The 19124-nt window shown below is 61.7% G+C and overlaps 1 protein-coding gene across 13 annotated transcripts in view; it reads right to left on the bottom strand.

The window, feature by feature from the left end:
* Positions 1 to 108: 108 nt before the first annotated feature.
* The window catches only part of SOX13 (SRY-box transcription factor 13), a 41681-nt gene continuing 22665 nt past the window's right edge, over positions 109 to 19124 (bottom strand). For 3 of the 13 annotated variants that reach the window (XM_087762134.1, XM_087762132.1, XM_087762126.1), the window contains exons 2-14: positions 7508 to 7709; positions 6925 to 7030; positions 6654 to 6740; positions 6111 to 6283; positions 5409 to 5477; positions 5124 to 5238; positions 4962 to 5044; positions 4722 to 4881; positions 4376 to 4485; positions 4158 to 4254; positions 3928 to 4071; positions 2204 to 2420; positions 109 to 2082 (exon numbers count right to left, since the gene is read on the bottom strand). In XM_087762134.1, coding sequence (XP_087618260.1) covers positions 1809 to 2082; positions 2204 to 2420; positions 3928 to 4071; positions 4158 to 4254; positions 4376 to 4485; positions 4722 to 4881; positions 4962 to 5044; positions 5124 to 5238; positions 5409 to 5477; positions 6111 to 6283; positions 6654 to 6740; positions 6925 to 7030; positions 7508 to 7708 — 1836 coding nt within the window. In that variant the 5' untranslated portion in view covers position 7709 and the 3' untranslated portion in view covers positions 109 to 1808. The other 10 variants (XM_087762133.1, XM_087762135.1, XM_087762136.1 and 7 more) reach the window with 9 other exon arrangements.

Genomic DNA, 19124 nt, shown 5'->3' on the forward strand with positions numbered 1-19124 from the left:
CTGGGCTGAGAGCTGCCCGCCCAGCCCTCGGCTCGCCCAGACCCCAGGCTGGCAAAGTCCAGACCCAGATCTCTGCTCCAAAAAGTCATCTTTATTGTGCCAAGGGGTGGGGGGACAATTGTAAACAAGTATGTGAAATATACAGGTTAAGTTACTCATTGTCTTATTAACAAAATAAAGCTCTATCTATATTTACAGTCTTTAAAAAAAAAAAAAAAAAAAAAAGAGAGAGGAAGAGCTGCATCTTTGCAGGGCGCATCTGCTTCCAGCCCCCTCTGCAGCACAGCCCATCCCACCCCGGGAGCCGGCACCCCTTCCCCAGGGACCCCGGCCCCTGCCAGAGCAGCACGGGGAGGGGGAATAAATAAAGCACTGACAAGGGCAAGAGAGGAGAGAGGCGTTTGCTGGGTGGGTGAGGAGGCAGCACCCTCCCTTGGATAAACAACGGCCTGACTGCAGCCCTGCGGGGTGCAGGGGAGCAGCACCGGGCCCCGATGCTGCAGAGCCGCTGCTCCGGACCCCCACCCTGGGGCTGAGCGCATGGGTCCGCTGCAAAGCCCCCATTGCAGGGCTCGTCCCCCCGCTGCAGCCTGGAGCCCGGGCGGCCACGGCTCCTTCTGCACCCCAGCAAGGTCCCCGCGGTGCCAGGCTGGAGGCCAGGCTGTGGCTGCAGCCCGAGCTGCGGTGCCTGTTCCTGGCTGTTGCCACAGGGCGGTGCACGGACTCTGCGCGCAGCCGGACACTGTGCATGCAGAACTGGACACCGTGTACGCACAGCCGGCCACACAGCCACGCTGGACCCCAAACACCCCTGGGCCGGGCTCTGACCGGAGCAAGTTTGTTGTTTTTTTTTTTTAATTATTTCTTTTTTTTTTTTTAATTGCTGCTATTTTTCTCTCCTGCTGTGGTTTTCAGGATGCAGATCGCAGGTGGGGCCTGCGGCTCGCAGAGCCGGGGTGCGGGAGGGAGAGCTGCCCAGGGACGGATGGGGCACGTACCCACCGCAGCCGGGGCTTGTGCCCGGCCGTGCCTGGGGCAGGGGCTGGCGGAGGGCGGGGGTAACGGCGGAGGGCTGGGGTAACAGCACAGCCAGGGAACAGGCACCCACTTTATTTACAAAGTGGGCCAGAGCTGTCAGGAGCATAAAGGGCTCCTCGGAGCCCTTGGCTGGTACTTGGGCCAGGCGAGAGCTAAAAATGGCTCCATGGGAATTTGCTGGCAGGCTCTACAGACCGAGTGGGAAACACGGCGGGGAGGCCAGGCGGGGCTGAGTGAGGGACAAGCCTGTCCCCATCCTGTGTCCCCAGCAGCAGGGGCTGGCGGCTGCAGGTGAGGCTCTCTGCAAGGGACCTGTGGGTGCTGGAGGGCTGGGAGATGCTCTGGAGGTTTTCCCACACCCCGATACCCTCAGGTAACTCCTGGGGGGCTGCAGGTGGGTGACAGCTCAGCAGCCATGGCACCCACATCCCTGGGCCAGCTCAGCTCCCCATGCCCCCGCCACCACAGCAAGGCTGAGCCAGCCCTCGCCAGCTTGCCCAGCGGGGTCACCGCGTCCCGGCCACAGCCCCATGCAGCACACACCACTGCTCATCACACCACTGGGAAGCACCCCCACCCAAAACACTGGGATACCCACCTTCGGGGGACCCATTTGCCGGCAAGCAGTGGTGACTCCTGCTTGCCAGGGTAGCAGCTCTCTGCTCCCGCCGAGCCCCTCAGCCGAGCCCTGTCCCATTGGGGGATGCTCTGGCCTCTTTCCCGGTGGCAGCCAGCCCTGCCACCCCCACCCGCCGCCCGCCCGGGCCCCCTCAGTCCGTCAGCACCACCAGCTCGCCATCGCTCTTGTCCTCGCCCTCCGAGTCCTCCTCCTCGCTGTAGCGGTACATCTCACCGTCGGCCACCGAGTGCCCATCATCCCCGCCGTCACCCTCCTTGAGGCTGCGCGTGTTGACGATGACGGGCATGCTGGGGTCCATGCTGCGGGGCAGGTAGTGCTCCATCAGGGGGGGCGTCAGCTGCATGCCCACCGGCCGCTGGTACAGCACGTCCGAGGAGGCGGGGGGCATCTGGCTGCCCTGGGGCCTGCGGGACAGGGGAATGCAATCACCGGCCGGGGCATCGAGGTGCTCTCCCTGCCTCCCAGGGCACCCAGCCCGCGGGCACCTCGGCGAGCCCCCTCGGACGAGAGCAAGGGGCGCGTTACCCTATCAAGTAGCCCTGCCTGGCGTCCTGCCGCCGGTTCCTCATCAATGCCTTGTACTCGCCCACGCGCAGCCGCTTCCCCTCCACGATGCAGGTGCGTTTGGGTCGGGGCTTGTACTTATAGTCGGGGTATTTCTCCAGGTGCTGCCGGCTCAGCCGGGCTTGCTCCTCATAGTAGGGCTGCTTCTCCTGGTTCGTCATGGATTTCCACCGGGAGCCTGTGCAGAGAGGAGCCGCGGAGCATGCTTACCCCCTGCCTGCTGTGATGAAACCCACACCAGCTCCTGGCTGGGATAGCCATTGCAAGAGTTAAGTGATGCTCGTACCATCCCCTGTGCAAACTGAATTTGCACACAGCCGGTGAGAGCGGCTGCAGCGGTGGGAGCCCCGTGCCGCAGAGGGCAGCCAGCCCTCTGGGCACACCGGGAACGGGTCCCCAGCCCTGACCTTCCCCGGGCACCTCTTGGGCCACGGCTTTCAATCCTCTCCAAGGTATGGCGAGCAGGTGCTGCAGCTAAAATAGGCTGTGCCGGCGTGTGACTCACATTCCCCCACTGGCTGACCTTTATTGTCATCGCTGCCAGTACCCCAGGCAGGAGGGCAAAGCAGGGCACAGCACAAAGGCTGCTGGGCTGGGAGAGGGGCTCGAGGCCAGGCTGGCAGAGAGAAGGGATTAATCCCCTCAGCTCAGCACCTGGGAGGCTGCAGCTGGACCAGCGTCCAGTTTGGGAGTGAGGACAAGCTGGAGATGCTTGGAGATCCTCAACATCCTTGGAGATGCTCATCAGTCAACAGGACACAGCCCTGAGCATCCTGATGGGACTGTGGAGCTAGCCGGGCTTTGGGCTGGGCTTTGGGCTGGGGACCTCCAGAGACACCCCCCCATCACCTCAATCCTCCCGTGAGTCCCCGTGTGCCCCTTTCCTGGGTGCCCCGCACCCACTAGCGCGGCCCAGCTCCCCCAGGGAGCTCCACCTCCCACCCCTGCACCACGGCCGGGGGCCCAGGTACACCAAGGCACGGAGGCATGCAAGCCCCTTGCCCACAGCGCTCAGGTGTCCTCCACCGGCTCCTTCCCCACGCGCTTGGCCCCTCGCACCGGCTCGGACCCACGTTTCCAGGAGCAGGAGAGCACACTGGAACCGAACCCCCCGCCTGGGTGCATACCTGCTCTGGCCCACTCATCCGTCTGCAGGTATCCACTTGCTAAATTTGCACCCTTTGAGCAGCGAGCGGCTCTGGCTCCCTGGGCAGCTATTTAAAGCCACGGACATCTACCTTGACAGCAAGCAGCTCACCACAGAGCACCTGCTCCTGGACCCCCCCGGCCCCCGTGGTCACGAGAGGTAAACGGAGCAGATGCTGCCCACGTGCTCCTTCAAAGGGAAAAGCTTGGTGGTTGTTTCTTTTTTTTTTTCTTTAACGAGCGGAGCTGCTAAAACGAGTCCATGGCAGAGCAAGGTGCGGGTGTCGGAGGTAACCCACGGTGCAGCTGCATTGCGCCGCTGCACGCTCACTGCTGGCCCTTTGGACAGGCTCGCTGGTGACCACATCGCTTGCTTTTAATAGCGACATGGCCATGGGGTAGGGCTGGTGTGACCGAGAGCTGTAGCAGGACCGCTGCTGTCAGGGGGGTGCGAGATGTTGGCTGGATGAGGCCCACAATGCTACAACAGGGTCAGCATCATCCTGGCCCAGCTCCGCACCACTATCCCCAGCACTCACCCAGGATCTTGCTGATGCTGGAGTTGTGCATGTCCGGGAAGGCCTGCAAAATCTTCCTCCTCTCGTCCTTCGCCCACACCATGAAGGCGTTCATGGGCCGCTTGATGTGGTTGTTGTTCCTGGACTCGGGGAAGTGCCGTGAGCCTGCAAGGGAAACCCCGGCCGAGGTCAGGAGCCAGAGGAAGGAGCAGGCGGGGGGGACACACCGCGGAGCTCTCAGCCGTCCTTACCGTCCATCTCACAGGTCAACAGAGCCTCGTCCAGCCGGTGGGCAGGGGTCTCCTCCATCCGCTCCTTCACTGGGGAAGAATCAATCCCAACGTGGTCCTGCAGGAGAGTCAGGAACCAGCTCCAAGCCAGGGAACTCGCCCGTGGACGGAGACCTGGCTCTGACCGCCAACAGCAGGGTCAGAGAGGGGGATGGCAACGACCCGGCGGCATCTCTCACCTTGCGGTAGGGGTTGCTCAGCGATCCCTCCATGGTCCCGCTGTGGCCGTGCAGCAGCTGCCGCGCGTCCTGGATGGCTTTGGTGATGGCATCGCCTTCGCCCAGGAACCCTGGCAGGACATGGGCACGGGCACCCATCAGTGCCAGCGCCCACTCCTCCGACACCCCGCAGACCCCATCCCACCCCAGCAATCGCAACTGCGTGCCCCAAGGGGGTGGCACAGAGCAGCAGGTGCCCACCCAGGCCACCCCAGGGAGGAGGGACCCCGGGGAGCAGAGATGTCCCCTGTCTCTGGGAGGTGGCCAGGGGAGGGAATGGGACCAGTGAAGGCACTTGGGAACCCACCCAGAGGCAGGTTGGACGGGCTGGTCTGCAGGTCCCTGCTGGCCCCGTGACTCGGCGTGAGGGACTGGCAGCCACTCATCTTCAAACTGGGCGAGCTGGAGGCACTGGGGAGGTCGGAACCTTTGGGTTTGGCCGTCAGGTTCAGCGGCTGCGAGGTCTCCTGCGGCAGAGGGGAGGGAGGGTGAAGCGCAGCCCCCGCAGCACCCCGCTCCAGGGGACGGAGGTGCTTTGGGGCTGTACCTGCATCTGGAGGTGGCCCGAGCCAGCGGGTCTCTTCAGCGTGGGAGGAGGGGGGCTGTGCAGCAGCTGCACCGGGTAATCCACTGTGGGGAGGAGAGGGAGAGGGGTTGGGGGACAAGGCCACCCTGCAGGGCTGGGGCAGTCCCGGGGGACCCCGCTCACCTGGTTTGCAGGGGATGGGCTGGATGGGCAGCGCTAACTGGGAGTCAGGAGTGACAGGGAGAGGCTGGTGGCTGGGGGTGAAGGCAGGAATCATGACGTAGGGCATGTTGACCTGCTGGAGGGAAGAGGGGGAGAGGAGCAGAGACCAGATAACCGCTGCAGGACACTGCAGGCAGGTGCCTTCCCCTTGCCTGGCCCTGGGAGGGGACACGAGCCCGGCACACGAGGGGGCTGCAATCACCCAGCACGGGAAGGGGGACACGGGGAGGTGTCCCCGGCCTTTACCTGGATCTGTTGCTGCAGCAGGTTGATTTTGTGCTGCTGCTGGATGAGCTGCTGCTGCTGCTTGGCGATCTGGCAGAGGAGAGACAGTGGGGCTCAGCGGCATCAGTGGCAGCGCTGAGCTGGCCCCAGCGGGGCTATGGCCTGGCACGAGCTGCCCAACACCAGCAACATGGAGAGAAGGGGTCTGTGGAGGGTCCCGAGGGCCGTGGGGAGGGCAGGCAGGGGGTGGCTGAGCTGCCCCTGAGCTGCCTCCCGGGGCATGGGGAGAGAAACGGGCTGGGAGGGACGGTGTCACCCCCACGCCGGGGATGCCAGGGGGTGTCACCCCTGCCCTTAGCACCACATGGGCCACCGGAGAGGAAAAGTAGGTGTCCCAAGAGCAAAGAGAGCACAGCCAGGAAGGACCCAGCGTGGTTTAATTATTTTAAGGAGTGCAATTCCCATCTCCTTTGACCCTCATCTTCCTGGCACCAGGGAGCAAGACAGGGAGTCTTTGGGATGGGCACAGAAAACGGGAGGGTTTCTGGACAGATGAAGTCCCATTGCCCCCCGACGCCAAAGCCACCTCCCCACCACTCCCAGGGGGACCCTGTCCTGGTCCTGCACCCGCGGCCAGCAGATCCCAAGGGGATCCCCAAAGGGACGGATGGTCCCTGGCAGACGCTTCCCCCGAGTGGGCTGCCCACAGGGACCCGAGCCCACCTGCTCTTGCTGCTGCCGTGCCAGCTCCATCTGCTGCTGCTGCTTCTCGAAGAGCATCGCGGCCATGTTCTTCTGCTCCGAGTGGGCCGTCAGGAGCTGGTCCCGCAGTGTGGACAGCTGGTTGATCATGACAAGTAACTGGAGCTCCTTCTCCGCCAGGCTCTCCTGGGTTCCTGGAAGAAACCGAGCGGCTGCGGGTCAGAGGCTTGGGGAGGGTGAACAGCATCACCACCACCACTGGGTGCTGGTGGGCGATGTGTGGCCAGGGGCTGGCTAACACGTGGTGGGGATAAAGACCCCCATGTGCTGAACCATCCCCTCTGTGCAGTCAGAGGCAGGCTTTCATCAGGGATGCTCACCCCCCAGAAAAAATCAAAGTAATGTTATGGTTAAAAATGTACATATCCCTATTAAACGCACACACTCGCAGGCACATCGCCCTTCCTGCTAAGGTGGGAAATGCCGTGCTTCCCGCCCAGGCGGCCCGGGCACAGGGCACAGGAGGGAGGCCAGCGGAGGTGGGTGGCCGGAGGGAGACCTCACCTTTCACTTCCTTGGACTCGGCGGTGTTTCGGCCCAGCAGCCGCTCCTTCCAGTCACTGGACAGTAATTTCTCGATGGTTGGCATCACTGTCCATGCCGGCCAGCACCGGGGTCAGCAAAGCAACGGGAAGGAGAGGACAGCCAGGTGAGCACAGCCCTAGGCTGTGCACCATGGCGCGGGGTGGCTCTTCCCATCCCACAGCTTTGCAAAAACGAGGGGCTCGAAGGGAGCAGGGGGTGGTCCCAGAGGCCACTCAGAAACCTTTCTTACCCTCCTTCAAGTTCCTGTTGAAGTCCAGCTTCTCCTGGCCGCTGACGGCCGGCTCGAAGGCAGAGCGCCGGGGCTCCAGCGCATCGCCGGCGGGCGAGCGGGACTCCTGCGACACATACAGCATTACTGTCTCATGCTCTTCATGCCACAAAGACTTGTTTGCTGGAGTTTTCTACTATTTATTTAGACTGCCTGGCTCCTCTGAGCCCTGGCCCCCGCAGGAGGCAGTGCGGGGAACGGGAGGGCTGAGGCTGCTGGTCAGGGGGAGAGAAAACCCAAGAGCAATTAAAAAGGAGGCTGAAGGGACAGAGCTCATCTGGAGGTGGGCACGGGGAGCTCCACGCCAAAGGCAAAGCACTCAAATCCCAGAGCTGACCTGAGAGCATCAACAACGGCCAGAAAGCCTTGGGGAGCCTCAGGTTTCAGCTTCGTTTCCTTGGGATGAGGAAAAACCACTCGGGGAAACAACCACCCCCCTCTGCCAGGGGCCGGAGCCCAGGTCCGGAGCGGGGACGGCTGCAATGCTCTGCCAGCCCGGCGGGACCCAGCCAGGACCAGTGCTTGTCACAGCCATGGGACCCACCTGCGGCAGGGCCTGGGGGTCGGTGCCCTCCCTCGGCGGTGGCCCCGGCGGGTCGTTGGGACGGGGCTCGGTGCTGGGGGCAGCCCCCGGCGGGGACTCATAGCCGCCCTCCTTCTTCTCCTCCGTCTTGATGGTGCAGTTCACCATGCTGCCTGCTCCATCGAGCTCCAGGTGGGAAGAAACAGGGCTCCTCATGGACATCCTATGGGGGGGCAGGGCAGTCAGAGGAGCCATGGGGCACCCCTGGCCACAGGCACCCCTTTTCCCAGCCCTGCCCCATACTGGGGTGCCCCGAGCTGCTGGTTTTCTAGGGGCAATGGTCTCGCCTTTTGCCACGGCTTGGTGAAGCTGAGCCCTTGTTCCTGGCTTCTTGAGCTTGGGTTTTAGCAAATTTAGGGATCAATGGCCAGAAGCTCTCAGGGAAACAAGCCCAATACGCTTTTTTTTTCTCCTGGTCCCAAAAAAAGCCCACCTAGAAGTGTGGGATTTAGGGCCAATATGAGCACGTGCGCTTCATCCAGCAGCCTGGCAGAGAGCAACCCAAGGCTCACCGCAACGGAGACCCGTGCCAGACCCGAGGCAGCACCCCAGGGGTCCCCGGCTCTCAACCCCCCCGTGCTGCCCCAGGAGCCGTGCCTAGAAAGCTGGCGGGGCGGCAGGCAGGTTTCCCACTCTGACGGGAAATGGAAATCCTGGCCCCGCCGAACAATGGCTGGGACGGCCACCAGAATCGCTCCTCCGGGAGTCCCCGGCATGGCGCGGAGCTGGGACCGGCTGAGCCGCAGCCAGGACAAGGGGCCAGCCCTGGGGAATGGCTCTCCTCGGCTTCACCAGCATGGCCATGGGTGCCGGTCCAGCTCCCAGTGCTGCCAGCTGCTTGGCCGGGCACCGCAGAAGTGACCGTGAGCTGTTATGGGGGACGAGCTGTATAACCCCAGGGCACCCCAAGCACGGCCAGAGCCAGTATTTTCAATGGGATCTGCCCCAAACAACATGCCACAGCCAGCACCAGGGCTGCAGGGACCGCATCCCCGGGTGAGTGCCGGGCAGCCGGGAGCTCGCCGAGCCTTCACCGCAAAGGGATCAGCCGTGCGCAAGGGGCAGCGCCTGCCCGCAGCCGCGCTCACAGGGATTTGCCTTCTCAGGGCCACCAACCCTCATGCTGCACAGCAAGAATGGGAACAAATATTACCCTCCCAAAGGCCGCCTTTCAGGGAGGAATAATGGGAAAAGGAGGCTGTTAAGGAAGGGATTTACACCGGCCGCTGCCAGGAGCCAGGAGCCAGGACCACAGGGGCTGCTGAGGTGGGAAGGGGTCATGGTGGGATGGGGGGAGCATCCTGCCCGGGCTCTGGCACCCCACAGCTGGGACCCCCTGAGCTCTGCTCCCTCTCGCCTCCCTGCACCCCGATGGCTCATCGGGACCCCCCGAAATCAGGGCTGGGGTGCGGGCTGGGGTGGGGGGCTGAGCCGGGGCTGCCGACTCGGGCAGCAATTACATAACAAACAAAGCCCAGCTCAAGCTGCGAATTAATCAAACCGCTGAAAATAAAACCTTCCTCTCAGGAACTTCAAACAAAAGAAACGAAAACAACAAGGCCGGCTGGGTAATGAAAAGCCAGGGCTGTGAATAGGGGACAAAAGGAAGTGGAACAATAGGGTGTTGGACAAAAGCAATAAAGTAAAGGGAAGTGTGACAGCTCCACAATAGGGCACTGTGCGCGCCAGCCTTTCTGATCTTAGCGGGGCTTTTTTTAATCTCAGTTCCCTTGCCCTCCGCTGAACAAACCATCGCGCTGGCCGGGCCGGCGGGCTTCCTCCCGCCATCGGCATCACCCACTATCTGCCGCATCCTGCGGCACCGCCCGCGTCGCCCCTTCCTGCCCCCGGCTCACCTTGGCCAGCCCGGCGGCAAGGAGGGCGACCTGGGCACGGCCAGCGCCCACCCAAAAAACCCATCGCCTGCCTTCGACACGCCTCGGCCGGGGAGGAACCGGACACGCTTGGCAGCGGCGCGGCGGTGGCAGGCAGCCAACGGGAAGCCGTGCCCACGGCTCTGCCAGCTCCACCGAGGTAGGATTTGCCCTGCAAGGCTGCCCCAGAGCCCGTGCTCTTGATGTGCTACAGGTGGGGAAACTGAGGCACGAATGCACGGCAGCTGCAGCACCTTGCCCTGAGCGCTTTCCTAACTGGGGACCTGCAGGTGTGGGTGCACAGCCACTCCCTCCTTCCCGCTTTTTGGTTTTTTAAAGGCAAAAACCCCCGCTCAGTGCATCCCTGCTGGAGGGATCCCTCCCTCCCTCCCTGCGGCTGGGATGCTGCCCATGTGCCCAGGCAATGGGGCGGCAGCAACAACGCTGCAGCACAGGGCGATGCCTTCCATACCTTTGGTTTGAGACACGCACAAAAGCAACGTCCCGCTCCTCCGGCAGGTCACGTTTCTATTGTACCTAACCTCCCAGTGCCACTGGAAGTTTACTCCTAAAATGGGGCCAGTACTTTAATAGAGGTCTGTTTGATAAGGGGCCTCATTGTGGATTTATTATATGGTTTGCCGAACAAAAAAAAAAAAAAAAAAGAGAGAAGAAAAAGGAGAAAACGGCACTGTTATCTTGTTACAGGGCTGGCTCCCGGCAGCCCTGTGCTGCAGGCTCAGGTGCTGGGCTCGGGGCTGCCGGTGCAGACAATAGGGACGGGAACAATTGCCTTGGCACCGGGAGTGTCACAGATCTTCCCTTTAATGTTTCCCATTTAATGCAGGGCGGAGGGGAAGGGAGGGAATGGTGTTGGGATGCGAAGTGCCAGCCTGGAGGGCCAAAATGGACCTGCCGGGGAGCCACGAGGCCTCGGTGAGGGACCAGGGAGCCATGGGGCTGCTTCCCCCCGGCACGGCGTTTTGGGGAGCACGAGGGGGGCTCATCTCACAAGCACTGAAGCCCTAAAATGCCCGTACTGTGCAGGCATCAATGTGCTCACCTTGCCTCCAAACTCCAGCCCAGCAAGGCTGAGATTTTCGGGATGGCAATGGCTTTTCTTTCTCCATTCGTACCCCCGAACGGCATGTCCTGCAATTCTCCGCATGGCCGTGCCACCCTTCCTGCCTGCCAGCCGATCCTATCTGCCCCGTTTGTGCTGCAGCAGAACAGCTCGAAAGGCCGGGGGGGCCAAGGTGCCAGCAAGCCCCCACCCTGCCCGGCACCGCAGCAGCTCGGGGAGCGCTGGCGAGGTGCCGAGACCCCCCCAGCACCCAGAGCCTCCTCCCAGTCGCTTGTGCGGGCTCCGGCTTTGCTGCCAGCATCGTCCCACTGGCACAGAGCACTAAGGGGAAGAAATGTTGAAAAGCTGCCCCAGCAAAGCTGTAGTGCCGGCTGGACCAGGCTTTCATCCCGCAGCAGATCCTGCCTGTAGTCCTAAGAAAAGGGTTTCTGCTCACAGGGTGGCTGGAGGGAGACTGCCCGAAGGCAGCGGGGCCGTCTGCCCGTGGCTCGGGCAGGGACGAAGCAAGCACTGAGGTTCCACAAAACCCAAGCTCTTTGCAAAAACACCGGCGAGCGCAGGAGGCCAGAAAGCCACGAACACACAGTCTCCCGCGCTGCCAGGGCACGAGGAAGAGCCACAGCGCTGCTCCGCGCGGGGCAGCGGCACTGCGGCACAGCCGCCTTCGCCAGTCCTGGGAGAGGACGCGAGGGTGGGAATGGTCCCGCAGCCCTGCCCCGTGCCGCAGCGCGCCTGCCTCGGGGCTGATCCTGCCCCTCGACTGGGGGCTGAGCCCGCCCCAGGGGACAGCGGTGCAAAGGGCCCCCGCAGAAGGGGGCTTGGGGAGAGTGGCCAGCAGTCGTCGGGGGCAGCCCAACACCCAGGTTTATGGGCTGCCCTTGCCCCCACCTGCCCATCAGGTTGACCAGGGCAGCAGGGGAGGCTCCTGGGGCTTTTGGTTTCCTCTCTCTCCCCAGTTCCAGCAGAAAGCTGTCAGTTCATGGGTTACGTCTCCCTTCAGGAGCGCAGCGTGGTACCCAGCCACCCCGAAACGAACCCACCCATCCGAGCAACACGTGGCCACTCACCCCGTGGCCGCATCCTGCCTCCACGGCCCACGTAACCAACGCAGCCGGGGAGCAACACACAGGGCAAACACCCGAGAGGGAAAACACCGTACGCACAAACACAGCAACGCCGACAAGAGCCGGGGCGGCGCACCACCACCACCATGCACGCACCAGCCACGTGCAGCCCCCGGCACCCCCTCGAGAGAGAGAGCAGAGGAAAAAATAAGACACACACGGACGTTTTCTTCTTCTAAGCAGGGTCCGAGGAATCCCGGCCGGCCACTGGGACAGACAATAGACCGTCTCCTGCCAGATGAGAGGGCCGCTTTCCTGCCAGACTTGGAATGTCCTTTCGGGGCTGTTTCCAACCGTTTCCGCCCGGCGTGCCTTCGCACATAAAAGAATGGATGGCTTCCTCCGCCGTGCCCGGGCAGGGATGGCCAGGGACAGCCAAGACAAATGGCCCTGGCCGGGGGAAGTTCACGGCTGCCATCATCCCCCACGGTTGCGGAGCATCCCGTGACGGCAGGTTATTCCCTGGGAAGGGGAAAGCAGGCGGCCGCGGGGGCTGTGGGCTCTGCCACCCCCAGCTGTGGATGGAGGGGGATGCCAGCACATTGGCTACATGCTGCAGGTGAAACGGGGCAGAAAGTGTAAGACCTCAGGGTTTACCGCTTCTGAAAAAGCAGGTTTTACACCCAGAAGATATCTGGATGCTGAACGTGTTCAGCCCCAGAAATGATGTCACCACGTGAGCCGCAGCTCCACGTGTCCCCGGGGGACGGCAGCCGCTCGGAGCAGCGGCACTCGCAGGACACGTGTTGCCCCGCGGGGCTGCGTCACGGGCGCGCACCCACCCGTGCTGCCCCGCAAACCAGGGTGCCGCAGCGACGGAAACACTCTGCATTTGGGGGAGCGCGAGCCAGCACTTTATGTATCCTCAAACGCCGTGTTTTTAACATCTTACCTGTCAGCGGCGCTCCCACGGAAAGCCACAACCTCCCTCTGCCCCAGAAGGCTGCCGAGAGCTCAGGTTGCCGGAAAAGCTGCAAAATCAATGCCGAGAAGGGAGATCTTTGGCGGCGGGGGGGCATTTGGGGAGGGTAATGCCCCGGGGCACAGAGGGGCAGCAGCAAGCGCAGACCTGGGCAGCGAGCTGGCACCTGCATGCGAAGCCCTGCCACAGGCAGGATGATGCCGACGTGAGCTGCCAGGCACGTCCTGCCCAGCGGCAGCCGATGGCTGCTTCACCATCCCAGAGAGACCTCCAGACCCCAACTGCCCCTCTCCACCCTGGCAAGACTTGGGGTCCCATGGGAAAAGCTCTGGCATCAGCAGGAGCTGGGATTTCCCACTGTCCACACAAAACAGACTGGTCTTTGTCCAGCCTCCAGACACCAGCAGTTCCCTGAAGGCAATTTCTCTCCCCCCGAAGGATAATGGCCTCCGGAAACATCTCTACAGGGTCAGAGCAAAGCGGTGATGCTACGGTGAGAGCATCGGCATCACGGAAACTCCCGGGAACGGCCGGCGCAGGAAGGAGCAGGGGGCCACCCCTCTGCATGTGCTGCCCCGAGCACCCCACCTTCCACCCGGGTCCCCTCTGCCCCCTCTCCAGCCAGGCGTGGGACCCCGTCCTGGTGTCCCCCGCGGGGATATCACCCCCTTCGCTCCTGGAAGAGTTCCTATTGCTGCAGCCTCAGCACTGCCACGTTACGGCTCTTTGCGGGGGGGAGCATCAATTCTCCATCCGCTAAGATGAAAAGCAGCAACGCAGGTCTCCTGTTACCGCACAGCTCTTGGAAGATTTAACCCTAAAGCAATTACAACCAGCTAGCATGGCATTTACTAATTCTGTCCAAAAAAACCCAACCTGCCTTCTTCAAAGGCCTCCGGGCCATATCCAGGACTGCTAATGAAATGCATATCTCTCTGATGCATGCCAGCAGAGAAGCCTTTCGGAGGTTCAAGGGGAAATTGAATCAATCCTGCTATTCAAAACTTGAGGAGAGAGAGAAAATAACCTGTATTAATCACTAAATTCACTTAAGTGAACACTTGCAAGACAGGGAGAAAAAGATGAGTTCTCAGGCTGTGGCAGAGGGAAGAAGAGGAACTGGGCTGCTTAACAGGACGGCTAAATGTCCTCCATCGCCTACGCACACCAGGAGATCCCAGCTCCGGGGAGGTTGTCTCCAGGCACCAGCCGATGGCTCGTGCGAGCACTGAGCTACAGCAGATGGAGTCCTTAGAGGGCAGCTCTCTCCTCAGGGACTCAGCTCCTGCTTATCCGAGTCTCATGGAATAATCCCAATTGCCGAAATCCACCTCGCCCCCTCGGGGCTTGCGCCCTGCCCCATCCCTGCAGCGCAGGGCTGTCCTCTGCCTCGGCACCGGCCGGACCCGAGGAGGCGGTGATGGAGCCTGGACAGGCGGGATGCTCCAGCTGGGAACGGGAAACCGAGGCCTCCCGTGATAACGATGAGACAAGCACAACATATTCCCTACGGGTACATGGGTCCATTTGATCCAGCCCGGCACACATTTTAACTGGGCCACGTCCCAGCCTCCTGATGCCCCCTCTTACTAACAATTTCCAGCTTACCACTAACTCCGGTTTCACAGTGCTTTGAGGGGGTTTTTGTCACCTTGCTCTGGTTTCTTATGAGATGGCAGAGGGACACATTGCTGCAAAACGCTTTCCTGTCTTGGCGTGATGGATTACTCAGCCGCTGCCTGCCCGTGCTGCCCCCCAGCACGAGGGCTTTGCTGGGACCCCCCCTCCATCGCCTGGCCGTGCCTCCGCAACCCAAAATCCAGGGATGCCACCTCTCGAGAGCCCGGCTGCGTGAGGATGCAGACAAAAACCAGCAGGTAGTTTTATAACTATCCAAATAACAAAATCAAATACAAAGAGGCGGCTGGATCCTTCCCCGGGTGTAAACTGGCACAGGTCCACCGCCTTCACAGCCACGACCCAAACACATTTTTCCTTTACTGGGATGAGTGATAGGAGGGTTTTAAGTAGGGGAAAAATTAAACTGAACCTCAGGTGGAACTTCCTGGCCGCAAGATTTATTAGACGGGGAATGATCTCATCAGGGAAGCGGAGGAAACTCCATCGCGCCGGAATTATTTAAAACCGTGCAAAGCCCAGAGGAAGAAGGCGCGGGAACAATCCCAGCGACGGCCCACGTGGTGGCCGGGGACTGCGCTGGTCATTCCCGTTTCCTGGCCTCAAGACTAGACAGTCTGCAGGATGGTTTGGTTTTTTTTTCTTCCACTCAATAAGGCGTACCAATAAGGAAAAATCTCCTTGCACCGTCTCCGGCTTTGCAGGCAGATGGATTTTTTGTCCAGGGAAGGTTATGTGGTTGAAAGCATCTTTAAGGAAAGGCCTGGCAGCCCCGGAGGGTGCAGGCGTGCGCAGCGGGAGAAGGGGGTGCTCGGCAGAGGCGAGCGCTTTGCTCGGGTCCGGGCGGCGGCGCGGGCAGGGGCAGCTGGGGAGAAGTGCTGCAAGAAGAACCTTCCCTTCCCTGCGGGTCTAAATGCTCCAGGGAAAAGCGCAAACCCCACGATCTTAATATTTTCAGAGACCCCCCTTCTTATTGCATCCCCCTCCCCTGCCCCTCCTTTCTTCCCTGGCATTACAAGCCAATGAAACATAGAAATATCGCAGCATGTTAACCAGGGAAGATGCAGGGGAAGCAAGAACAGGTATTTACTCTTTCTTTCATTTTTTCTGCATCAGAAATAATTTTTAAAACAGGTTTCCTCCTTTGCGCAAGGCTTTGCCTGGATGCAAAAAAATGGCAGCAGAACCTGGCTGGCTCGTGGGTGCTGAGCCTTTACATGCAGCACCCGGGGGGGCTGGATCAGGCCCATGGTCCCACTGATGCCGGCAGCGGCCGACAGTCCCCGGGGTGGCGGGTGGCCGGGGGAGCGGCCAGGTCCCTGGGACCCGGCGGAGGCCCTTGGGGCTGCTCCCAAACCCCCTCCCACCACCCCAGCACAGGCAGCGGCTTGTTCCATCACCCCACTCCCCACGTCAACCGATTTGCATCAATCAACCATGGGAAAGACATTTAAAACATCAGCAAACTCAGAGCAAATAAAGAATCCCCAGCCCTGTAGCAGGAGGCCACCAGAGCCAGGAGGCAAAGGACGGGGACAACTCACCCAGCCCCAGCAGGACGGCGCAGCGAGGCCGGCACGGCACGGCAAGGGAGCGCGGTTAGCATGTCTCCCTCCTTTTCTTCGCAGTTTCTGTCCTCCCCTCACCCAAAAGCGGCCCTCGGGCTTATCGGGGAGGCCAATCTCGGTGTCGTTTTTGTGTAATTTCACTCACTCAGCGTTTCCAGGCAGAGCGGAGGGCACGTTTGACTCGGCTGCTTCGTAAACAATACTTTCCTATCGCATGACGGAGGGGCGAAGACATCTGACCCTTTTCCTCTCCTGCTTAGGAAAAAAAAAAGACACGGGGCTCACTCGCCTCGGCAGTGATCTGCCCTGCACCTCCTGGGCTGGGGCTGCAGGCAGCATGATGCCACGAGGGACCCACGGGTGACGTTTGTGGCACGCGGGACCTGGTGATATTTCGGCACGGCCCCGTGGTCCATCCCAATGGCATCCCATGGCATCGGCTGGTGGCCGTCACCCCCTACCCTCCTTGAGCTTCTTGTGGCATTTTACACCTTTCACTACCGTCATTGTTTTTCCAGCCACCCCCAGGCTTTGGGGGGGCTCCTTTTTGGGGGGGCTCCTTTTTGGGGGGGTCCATCCCATCTTGTTTGCACTCATATTTCCCCGGGTGAGCCAGGCACACACGTGAGCGCTGAGGATGCTCAGAGCCAGTCCCGGCACCTCTCACACACGGCACCCGAGCCCATGATGGCAGCCGAAAACGATGGGGCCGTGCTTCCGCCCGCAGCGCCCCACGCCCCGCAGCCAGCAGCGCCCCGGAAACCTTCAGGGTGCCTTTGCTGGGGATCCTGAGCTGCAGCAAACAGGTCCCTACGGCCAAGCTGTCGCGAGCTTGGATGCAGAGGTACAAAGCCTCTGCAGAGCCACTTCGCCCTCCCCAGCTGCTGCCCAAGTTTGGGGCTGGGGCAGCTCCAGCTGCTGGGGCCGTTGACATTTCGACAACAGATTTTTTTTGCTGGCATGCCGGGAGCTGCCCCAGGAGCTGCCGGGGCCATCGTCAACCTCCCTCTGAAAGAAAAGACAGCCTGAAGGACGGGTGCTCGGTGCCAGTAGCTGTCCATCATCTGCCCCAAACCATCACACCCCTACTAATGGCAACCCTGACTCCGCTCCTGCTGTGCTTCGGCTCAGAAGAGTCATGGCTGGCTGAGTCTGGATGAAGACCCCCAAAGAAAACCCTTTCGGCCTGACTTCTCCCCCTTACTAGTGTAAGCCGTGGTCACTTTGATGGTGTTACCCCTGATTTAGGGTGCAGATACAGGCTCCTGTGTTCACGGCTCGGGAGGTAGCTCAGTCCCCGTGGCTCTGCACCCCCGAGCCAGAGCATCCTGCAGCAGCAGCAATGGGGCTCGCGACCGGCATCGCCTCCCGGGGCCGGTGGTCACATTAACTGGGCAGGTCTCACGTTCGCAAGAGGAGGAGCGGGAGTCTGGTTCATGCCATTTGTATCGCTACCATGATTTTGGCTCAGGGAGAGAGCTCGGGCTCTGGGGGGTGGGGGACACCCCACCACCCGTCCCATTGCAGGACCCAAGGGATCCAGCAGCAGCGACCCTCCAAACCACGACCGTCCTGCAAGGCTGGGTTCGCACCTCACCCCTCCTCTCCCCTCTTGCTTCGGAGGAACTAAAGCCCATGAAATCCTGGTTGTGCAGCGGCTCCTGGCTAGCCTCTTCTCCTCCGGGGGAGCAGAGAAATTTGGGAACACGCTTTTACTGACCCGCCAGGATAGTTTTCATTGCACAACAAAAACACAGCACAGACGAGGGCCGAGGCGCTCCAGCAAGAAGCTGTTGGCCCTCCCCGTTTGCAAGGGGGTGTCCAATTGCCCCCAGCCAGCCCGGGGCTCCCTGCTTCCCGCAGCACACACCAGCGCACAAGGGGCTCTTTGTGCCCAGTGGCACCTGTCCCCCCCTCCCCAAATCCCGATCTCCCTGGGGTCCCCAAGCCCGCTCCCTCCAGCGAGGGGCTTTGGCAGCTCCTGCTGCCACGTGCCGTGTCCTGGCGCGCTCCCCTGCACGGCTCAGCGGAGCTGTGGGCAGGCACAGTTGCTCTGCCTGCACAGGCAGACGCAGGCAGGCACACGCACCCCGCTGCGCCGCGCACCGCTTGCGTGCCGTGGGGTGGGTGTCAGGCAGCGCGGGGAGGACGAGAGGGATGGGAGGCGTTTCACAGCGCCCTGGCAAAGTCATGCGTGGGGACGGGTCAGCCTTCCTTTGCCCCCCTAAATGAAGGAAGGAGGAGGGCTGTAAGGGACCGCGGGGCCGTGGTTTGCAGCCCAAGGCGCTCACGGGCAGCGCTGGCTTCAAGCACTCGCACGGCTCCTGCTGCATGGTCCCCTGGGCTGTGCCACTTGCACCAAGAGCCACATCAGTACCCAGCCCCCAGTACCTAGCCTTGCTTGAAAACACACACAGGCACAACCGTCCCCCTGCAAAAATGTGCATTCCCCAAGCCAGTTCCCAGGACGGACCCACAGACCTGAGGCAACGCAGCAGGAAGAAGGACTGGGCACGAGAAGCCCAAAGTGTTGCACCTGGAGCCCCAAATCACAGCCCCAGAGCCTCCAAGAAAGGCAGACACTGCTCTGCCTCTGCCCATGCTGCACCCACGCAGGCAGGATGGGTGCTCCAGCCTGCCATGGGGTAGCCGTGCCCTGGGGACCATCCCCACATTCACCCTCCAGCTCCCGAAATCCCTGGGTTACGGCAAGAAAAATGAGCAGGAAAGGTCCCGAACAACCGCCCCTCCCGCTCGGGAATTCACTGCAGAGCTGCCCACGGGTGGCAGCGCCCACACGGGGCCACGCAGCACGGATCGGCGAGGATGGCCCTGCCAGCCCTGCCAGCCCTGCCCGTAAATCCCCTCCTGCAGCCCCTGCCAGCCCTGCCCGTCCCTGCCCATAAATCCCCTCCTGCAGCCCCTGCCCCAGGGGACTGGCTTTCCGGCTGGGCGTGCAAGGTAGAACAATAGGGCCAAGCCCTCTATTGTTCCAGACAAAAGATAAGCCAGGCTCTGGCATTCCCCTACGCCCTCGTGGGCAGGCAGGCAGGCAAACAGGCAGGCAGGCAGGCAGCAGGCAGGGCCACCACCCTGGGCCAGGGCAGAGGGTTTTCTAACCCCTTCCCACATCAGCTCAGTTTTAAATGAAGCAGAGGGGCTGCTGGGGGGGACCCTCCTGCCCCGCTCGGAGGTGGCCCATACCCCTCATCCCTGCAGCCACGCTCGCCCTGCCCTGTGGGCTTTGTCCCAGCTCTGCGTGGTCCCCCATTTCTGCTGCAGTGGCCTCAGGCACCCCCGCGTCCCCAGCGTCAGGACAGCGGGGATGAGCTGTGCACTGCCTCTTTGCAGACCTCGGTCCTGTCTTC

Source organism: Nipponia nippon, unplaced genomic scaffold, assembly GCF_047370975.1.
Source record: "Nipponia nippon isolate SJK-2023a ecotype South Korea unplaced genomic scaffold, ASM4737097v1 scaffold_25, whole genome shotgun sequence".
Classification (NCBI taxonomy): domain Eukaryota; kingdom Metazoa; phylum Chordata; class Aves; order Pelecaniformes; family Threskiornithidae; genus Nipponia; species Nipponia nippon.